General features: G+C 41.0%; 1 protein-coding gene across 1 annotated transcript; it reads right to left on the reverse strand.

The window, feature by feature from the left end:
* Positions 1–1,097: 1,097 nt before the first annotated feature.
* Positions 1,098–1,790, reverse strand: LOC105881514 (large ribosomal subunit protein eL15-like). The gene has a single exon (XM_075999580.1). The coding sequence runs from the start codon at positions 1,757–1,759 to the stop codon at positions 1,145–1,147; it is 615 nt and encodes a 204-aa protein (XP_075855695.1). The 5' UTR covers positions 1,760–1,790; the 3' UTR covers positions 1,098–1,144.
* Between the last annotated feature and the right edge of the window lie 7,941 nt (positions 1,791–9,731).

The raw sequence follows: 9,731 nt of genomic DNA on the forward strand, positions 1-9,731 counted from the left end.
AACTTTGTGAAAGGCTAAGGATTTTCAAGGTATTTGATCAGAAACAAACTGCAGATATGTAAGGTTAGATTGGAAACCATGAATTTACATTGACACCAACTATGTATGACTCTTCCCTGCCTGTAACCTTATGGATTGGGTTGACCCAAGATGATTTGTTAAGAATGGACTGAGAATGACATATTTTTAAGCAGCCAACTATACTTTTACCCCTCATGTGGCTAGAGGATTTATAATGGTCACAAGTTAGTGTTACAGATAAGTATTTAAAAATCTTGAATAAAGGTGACTTTAATTTTCTCACCTCACATTTGAAATGTATTTACCTAATGGCCACTGGCTTGCCAGCTTACAAACATAAGGTTAATGATTCTTATTTGCCTAACATTCAATTTCCATCAGTTTCAAAATACAGTGTAAATATCACTACTGTCTATATGTATAGAATCCAGGACTCTAGATTTCATGGAGCCATGGGATTGAATCAGGAGCAGCTTTTATCTCTATGTTAATTTAAAATGGTACAATGAAGACTGAGGCAATTTTTAGGTTAACCCAGAGGTTTCATTCGTAAGATAAGCCTCTTGCAACAAGTATATCCAGTTCCAAAAAATGGTGGCATTTTAAACTTTTCTTTCAGAAACAAATGGAACACTGGACTAAATCTGAAGACGTGGGCTCTACACGAGCTCATATTTTTCTACGTGACCACGACATAGGGTTAGGATATCCTCCTCCTACCCTAAAAATTTCTAAACAAAACCCAATTAAAAAGCCAGCAGAGCATTGCCATCATCCCAGTAAAGCTGTAGGTTTCACTACATGCACCAAACAAATCTACAGGGTAGTTGTAGCACTCCTCTTTTAAAGAATTTATTTTACACCTATTATACCACACAGCATGTTTTAAACACCAACATAAAACTCCCTAATAAGATAAAGCAAAGACAAAAAAAGCTTATTTTATTAGAAACAAGATACACCATCACTTATAGTCTTCAAACATTATTGCACTTTTAACTTCATATTTGACAAAGCATACATGAAACAATCTGCAGACTAGCTTAACAGACAAATAACACCTTTAAGCAGACATGACCATCCTAAATTGTTTATTAGGTATGAATTTTACAAACATTACTTATTAGCGGTAACGGTGGAGCTGGAGAGTATTGCGCCTTCTCCAAGCTGCACGGCGAGAACCACCAATAGTGTGGTGGAACTTATGGCCCTTTCCAAGGCCACGGCTCTTGCGGCCTGCAGATGTCAGCCCACGCATCTCCCTGTGCTTGTGGACCGGTTTCGTGATCCACTGGGTATCAGGATTTCTTCTGATAGCTTTATGGAATGGATCAATGAGGATAACCTCAAAAAATTTGTATGTGGAATCTTCACCAACCCAGTAAGAATTCAGGACTCTTAGAGCCCCACAGTGGCGTCCAGCTCGCTCCTCGGCAACAGACTGAAGGCTTCGAGCAAACTTTAGCTGGTTAACACCATGATGGACAGGCTTGCCATAAGTTGCACCCTTAGGAACTGGGCATTTGCGGCTACCACAGTGCACACGAATCCTATATATGACATAACCTTGCTTGGCCTTGTATCCCAGTCTGCGCGCTTTATCTGGTCGGGTGGGGTAGGGAGCCCTGTGGAGCACAGAGAGCTGCCGGTATTGCCAGCAGTGGACCCTCAGAAGAAAGCGCATTACATCAGACTGCTTCTTCCTCCACAGCTCCTGGATATACTTGTATGCACCCATCTTGGCTTACCTGATGGCTGACGCCAGATGGAAAGGACTTTTTCTTTTTAAAATATGAAAGTGGGACTTTAATGATTTCAAAAATCAGAAGCTTCTATATACACATAGCATAGATACTTGTCCACACACACACACCACTTCACACTTTCAGAGGATGAACAGCAAATCTATCTTTAGCATACAATTGATTTTATGATATTTAAAGAGAAAAGAGCAATTTTTCTCTTTTAAATAAAGTATGATTTTGTAAACAAGGTAGACGAATAGATGTAAAGGGAATGCATAATGATTTAGAGTATACTAAGCACTTAATATATGTTCGCTCTTTTATTCCTCATAGAAAAGCTGTAAAGAAAATATTGTTATCCTCAGTTTACAAATGAGGAAACTGACATCCATAGAAGTTAAATGACTCGCCATAGTGAAACCCAGAGCTATTTTATTACAGAGCCACAAAAAAGTGCATTATGGGCAGTCTCTAATTCAATTATGGTTCACTATTCCCCCTGGTTTCTTTTCATTTTTAAACTGATATGGCTCTCTGCATTTTTATCTCATCTCTTGGTATTTTTCAGCCAGTTCTTTTTACCAGACCAAACCTCAGATCTCTGGATACATGCTACTGAGTCTCAAAAAATAATGAATATTAGAAAAAATATATATGCTAAATTAAATTTGGCCTGAATATGCCTCCATACTTTGAGTCTCTATGTATTGACACTCACTGAAAGCCTAACTTAAGAATAAACTTTTGTAACAAATAGCTGAGTCTCAGCCAATCACAGTAGCCGAGCTTCACTTAGTCACATGTGGCCAAAAGATCAGACCGTGTTCAAATAAGGCAAACACCAACCTGTAAACAATCAAGCTGTTTCTGAACCTGACTTCCATTTTTCTGTCCATAAATGCTGCCTGTCCACATTGAGGAATGGATCTCTCTTGAACCTCTTCTGGTTCTGAGGGCGGCCCAATTTGAAAATCGTTCTTCACTCAAACTCTGTTAAATTTAATTTGTCTAAAGTTCTTCGTTTAACGTATAGGGAAAAATAATTGTTATTTATAATGTCATGATGCCTTTTAACAAGAGTGTAGACAGCAAAGAGAACTTTGCTAAAAATTAGCTGCTGCTGCAGCTAATATCAGTGAGGGACTGTCAGAGCTAAAGTGCTAGAATCTTTTCAATTACTTCCCTCATGTACTTCCTAGTCCAATTTTTTTTTTTAGCAGATTCTATGTCATTACTTCCCAAAAGCCCCCACACCATACCTAATCCTTCATCCAGTCATACTAAATCCTTCCATATTCTTTGAAACCACCTAGTTTTCACTTTCATACCCCCAAACCTAACACCTCATCTACTCTCCTTCCCCTTCCCCTGCTTTTATTTTCTTCATAGCACTTGTATCTATATATATTATTTTTTATGCATTTTGTTCATTTATTTCCTTCACATAAAAAATTTCACTAGCTTCAAGGGAAAAGAAGCTATGCCATTTGTGTTCATTGTGATATTCCCAGCACCTAACTCATAGGAAATTATTGATAAATGATTGTTGAATAAATAATCTGATTGCAAGAGCAGCTTTTGACATATGTTCCAAACAATAAGTTCCTCTGCCTGAACTCAAGACAACATAAACATTGGTCAAAGAAGATTGATGGGAAGCCCAGAATCTAGAGAGTTCAATGCTACCAAGACTCTGACAAAACTGGTGTAGGATTCTGCTTCTACCATTTAAAAATCATAAAACTGTGTTTGTACCCCTATAAAATCCTGAAATAAAAAAATAAAGTAAAAACTATATAGAACTGTGGACATATTTATGAAACTCTCTCAGACTCAGATTTGATTTATATAAAGTGGGCAAATAATATACCCTGCACTGAACGAGATGATGAAAGATAGTGCTAGTTGGCACTCTGCTTTCAACACTGGCATAGTATTAGTGAAGCCCTGTGTGGAGGGAAACTTCCATCCCCATTTAGCAGCAAGAAGCCAGAAGAAGGTTTTATGAAGCAGTGCTAGTTGACATTCCATTTTCTAAGATCCTCACCCTTGTCATGTTGGAAGGACTCACTAGGAAGCTGAATTTCTTCCCCTGCCAGGAAGTAACAGTTGGAAGGTGTTGCTAGTCTGTGTTCCACTCCCTCCACCCTATTTCAGCAGCACTCAGTAAGAGGAAAATTTCCACCCTCACACAATGGCAATGCAGAAGAAATAGGCAATGTGACTTGGTGCCAATTGACACTCTGCTTCCCCTACACATTCTACTGTCAGCACGGCCAAGTAGGAAATGGAACATCCACCTCCACACAGTAGTAAGGATGATGAATGATGTAGTGCAATGCAGCGCTAGTTTCCACTCTCCTTCTCTCCCACTCACCCCAATCCTGTCCTGTATCATACGGGTCCCAGAAGAAGTAGAGAAATAGTGTGGGACTGAGAAAGTATTGGAATAAATAATGAATGGAGGAGAAACACCGCCAGACAGAGTTTCTCTGCAGAAAAGACAGATTCTAGCAGAAATTAGAAAAAAGAAGCAAGAATACAGCGGATGAGGGCTGGAAGGAGGGGTACCTGAGACCCCGGGAGACTCCACGGGAGGAGGCTGCGGAGGAAAACTGGAGGCTGAGACCACCGGAACAGCCCGGAGACCAGCGGCAAGGGTAGGTGGACTTGCTGTTTCCCCTCCACTGCATTTGGGACTGCTGGTGGGCTCCCCAGCGGGTAGAGAGACCTGCAGGCACCAGCCCAGAGACGGCCGCCGCCAGCCAGCAGTGAGCTGGTGGCGGACGTGGCACCGGGTTCCCACCATCCTCCGGGCAACTCCATGTGCACAGACCCGAGCCGCGCGGCAGGCGCCATATTGCCTCCCCCTCCCCTCCGCCGACCCTACCCGTGGCTGCCCAGAGAGACAATACAGCCACCAGCCAGAGGCACCTCCAGGGAACAGGACCTTCCCTTTTGGGACCCTACAGCTGACTCAGGAGAACTCACACTGTGAGCTCCCTAACCGCCAGCTCTCCCAGGTGCTGCTGGCACGGTGTTCACAAGAGAACAGTGCCGACTCAGAGGCTGAGAGACATAGACCCAGCTTGGGCTCCCTGTGGGTGAATTGGGACAGGAACTCCTCTCCCTGGTGGGGATACAGTTTGAACTCTGGGACCCAGAGGTCGAACCTGCAGACCAGATCCCCTGCACTGAGGGCTAGCATTGCCCAGGGCACAGAAGGGTTATACGTGAACAGCCTACTGAGGTGTGTGTGCCTCCAGGGGCAGACCAGCATCCTAGAGGGCAACCCTCTTCCCAGGAGGAGGACGTGCGCCCAGCCCAGGTGGCGTTCCTGTGCAGGGAACCTCCCCGCCGGCATCACAGTCCGGAGAGGCCTGGTGGATTGTGGTCTAGCCTGCTGGCAGAGGCCCAGAAGTAGCTGTGGAGTTGGGGAGGGTGGAAAGAAGCGAGGCCCGCTCCAGACTGCGGGTCTCAGACAGCCCCACCCCCACACCCAGACTTTCTGACTGAGCGGGACCATTCCAGCCCCACCCTGACAGCTTTCCCTGGAAGCAGAGAACAGAACTGTGACCCCTGCTAACCGCCTGAGGGCAGGCTTACGCAACCGAGCCCTGCCCAGAACAAGAGCTGATAACAGGACACAAAATCAACAGTATAGCCTGTTCCTCCAAGCACACGCAACCTACTGACTGGGACAGCATCTTGCACAGCCTTTCCAAGGCACACACTGACTCAATATACAGGGAGTGGTCTAATCTCACCCACAGACACCACCTAACGCCTCAGAAACTAAACAAGGTGTGTGAATACCCAAACAATAACCAAAAGGAAAGAAACAACAACGGATCGAAATGGGAAGAAATCAGCGAAAGAACTCAGGAAATATGAAGAACCAAAAGGAAAAAAAATCCCCAAAGAGAAGTACAAGCCCCCTAGAAACGGATACCAACTCAAATCAGGCAACCAATATGACAGAAGAGGAATTTTGTATGTGGATCATAAGAACACTCACCGAGCTGCAACAACAACTCAATAACCAACACAAAGAAACCACAAAAAGCCTCCAGGATATGGAAAAAGAAATAGACACAATGATTAAAAGTTTAACCAAACTCCTGGAAATGAAGAATCAATTCAAGGAATTACAATATACAGTGGAAAGTCTCAAGAACAGGGTAGATGGAACAAAAGAAAGAATCTCAGAGCTTGAAGATAACACCCTCCAATTAAATAAATCAGTCACAGAAATAGAGCAGAGAAACAAGAGAAAAGAGCAAAGCCTACAAGAGCTGTGGGATTATGTGAAGAAACCTAAGGTGAGGGTCATAGGGTTACCAGAAGGGGAAGAAGACAACACTCAAGGGTTGGACAAGCTGTTTGAAGATATAATAGAGGAAAATTTCCCAGGCCTTGCTCAAAATCTTTTTTTTTTTTTTTCCTCTGGACCACTGGGGCTAATTGCTCAAAATCTTGATACACAAGTTCAAGAAGCTCAGAGGACCCCTGGGAGATTCAACACAAACAGGAAGACGTCACGACATGCAGTCATCAGACTGATCAAAGTATCAACTAAAGAGGCCCTTCTAAGAGCTGTAAGACAAAAGAAGCAATACCACAGAATACCACAAAATTTGCAGAATACCACAAAAGCTTACCCGTCAAGAAAACTAATAGCAATAAATACTCACATCCAAAAAACAGAAAACTTGGTTATGAACAACCTAATAGAGTCAAGGAATTGGAAAAAGAAGAGTAAACCAATTCCAATCCTAGCAGAAGAAAAGAAATAACTAAGATCAAAGCAGAAATAACTGAAATAGAGATCAACAAAACCGGAAACTGGTTTTTTGAAAACATAAACAAAATCGATGGCCCTCTTGCTAGATTGACAAGGACTCAAAGGGAAAGGACTCTAATAAACTCAATAAGAAATGAAAAAGGAGAGATCACAATATACACCACAGAAATATAAAACATTATGTTTGACTACTATAAAAAACTATATGCCCCAAAACTACATAATGAGGAGGAAATGGACAAATTCCTGGATTGATGCAACCTCCCTAAGTTCACCCAGGAGGTAACAGAATTTCTGAATAGACAAATCTCAAGTGCAGAAATTGGAGTAGTATTTAACAACCTCCCCAAACGGAAAAGTCCTGGACCAGATGGCTACACTTCAGAGTTCTACCACACATGCAAAGATGATCTCATACCTATACTACAGAAATTATTCCACTACTTTGAGAAGGATGGTATCCTTCCTAACTCATTCTACGAAGCCAGTAACACCTTGATACCAAAGCCAGGAAAGGACGCAACAAAAAAAAAGAAAAGAAAAGAAAATTACAGACCAATATCACTCATGAATATAGATGTAAAAATCTTCAACAAAATTTTAGCAAATAGAATTCAGCAGCACATCAAAAAAATAATTCACCATGACCAGGTGGGCTTCATTCCAGGGTTTCAAGGCTGGTTCAACATATGAAGTATATAAATATAATTCACTTCATAAATAAAAACAAGAACAAACACCATGTGATTCTGTCAATAGATGGAGAAAAAGCATTCGACAAAGTCCAACACACCTTTATGATAAAAACTCTTAACAAAATAGGCATAGGTGGCTCATACCTTAAATTTATCAAATCCATTTATGACAAACCCACAGACAATATTCTGAATGGGGAAAAATTAAAACTATTCTCTCTTTGAACCAGAACTAGACAAGGATGCCCACTATCTCCTCTTTTATTCAACATCGTGCTCGAAGTCCTAGCTACAGCAATCAGGCAAGAGAGGAGTCTTAAGGGCATCCAAGTGGGTGCAGATGAGATAAAACTCTCACTCTTCACCCATGATATGATATTATACCTAGAAAACCCCATGGATTCATCCAAGAGACTCTAGGATTTGATAAATGAATTCGGTAAAATTTCAGGTTATAAAATCAATATACACAAATCAGAAGCATTCATATATGCCAAGAACCATCAAACAGAAACTGAAATAAAAAATGCAATACCTTTTACTATAGCCCAAAAGAAAATTAAATATCTAGGAGTATATTTAACGAAAGATATGAAAGACTTATACAAGGAGCACTACAAAACGCTAAAAAACAGAATTGCAGAAGATGTAAACAGATGGAAAAGCATACCTTGTTCATGGATTGGTAGAATCAATATTGTTAAAATGTCAATATTACCTAAAGTGATCTACAGAATTAATGCAATCCCCATCAAAATACCACCATCATTCTTCACAGATCTAGAAAAAATAATTCTGCACTTTGTATGTAACCAGAAAAAACCTTTTATATCTAAGGCAATCTTAAGTAAAAAGAACAAACTGGGAGGCATCAGTCTTCCTGACTTCAAGCTTTATTATACAGCAATAGTAGTTAAATCAGCCTGGAACTGGCACAAGAACAGAAGCATCGATATTTGGAATAGAACTGAGATTCCAAAGATGAAACCATCTGCATACGGTAACCTAATCTTTGATAAAGCAGACAAAAATGTACAATAAGAAAAGAATGTCTCCTCAATAAATGGTGGTGGGAAAAGGGGATAGCTACATGCAGAAGATTGAATCAGGATCCCTACATCTCACCTCTCACAAAAATGCACTCAAGATGGATAACAAATTTAAACCTAAGGCATGAAAGTTTAAGAATCCTAGAAGAAGATGTTGGGAAAACCCTATCAGGCATTGGCCTAGGCAAAGAATTCTTGAGGAATACCCCTAAGGCAATCACTGCAGCATCAAAAATAAACAAATGAGATCTGATCAAATTAAAAAGCCTTTGCACAGCCAAAGAAACTATCATTAAAGCAAATAGACAACTCACAGAATGGGTGAAAATATTTGCTCTCTACATTTCTGATAAAGGTCTAATGACAAGAATCTATCTAGAACTCAAAAGAATTAACAAGAAAAAAATCAAACAGCCTCATCAAGAAATGGGCAATGCAAATGAACAGAAACTTCTCCAAAGACAGAATAATGGCCTGCAAACACATAAAAAATGCTCAACATCTCTAATCATTAGAGAAATGCAAATCAAAACCACAGTGAAATACCACCTAACCCCAGTGAGAATGGCCTGTGTCAAGAAATCCCAAAAGAACAGATGCTGGCGAGGATGTGGAGAAACAGGAACACTCTTACACTACTGGCGGGACTACAAATTAATGCAACCTTTGTGGGAAAGAATTTGGAGATACCTCAAACAGCGAGAAATAGAAATACCATTTGACCCAGCAATAGCATTGTTTGGCATCTACCCCAAAGAGCATAAGACATATTATAAAGAGATCTGCACCTGAATGTTTATGGCAGCACAATTCACTATTGCAAGGACATGAATACAACCCAAGTGCCCGTCAATTCATGAGTGGATAATTAAAGTTTGGTGTATGTTTACAATGGAATATTACTCAACTCTAAGAAATGACAGCGAGCTAGCGCCGCTTATACTATCCTGGATTAAGCTTAAGCCCATTATCCAAAGTGAGGCAACACAAGATCAGGAAAATGGAATCCACATGTACTCACCATCAAATTGGTACTGACTGTTTAAAACTGTGGTGCTCAAATTGTGGTAGTGTTCACCAGGGATTGGGAGGTACAGACTCACATCTTAGGGATGTGGTGAACATTGTGGAGGGGGAGGGCATACCTCTAACCGTTCCTAGGGAGAGGCAAAGATATAAAATGTAACCAAAATGTCAAAAAAAAAAAACCCACATTCACATTTATCATGTGTCAGGCAGGTGAGAAGGGGGAGGATGAGATGGGTGTATACTCACCTAATGAGTGCAATGTGCACCACCTGGAGGATGGACAAACTAGAAGCTCTGACTCGGCGGGGGGATGGCGAGGGGTGGCAAGGGCAATATATGTAACCTTAACAATATTTGTACCCCCATAAAATGGTGAAATTTAAAAAAA

The sequence above is a fragment of the Microcebus murinus genome, chromosome X (genome assembly GCF_040939455.1).
Source record: "Microcebus murinus isolate Inina chromosome X, M.murinus_Inina_mat1.0, whole genome shotgun sequence".
NCBI classification, from domain to species: domain Eukaryota; kingdom Metazoa; phylum Chordata; class Mammalia; order Primates; family Cheirogaleidae; genus Microcebus; species Microcebus murinus.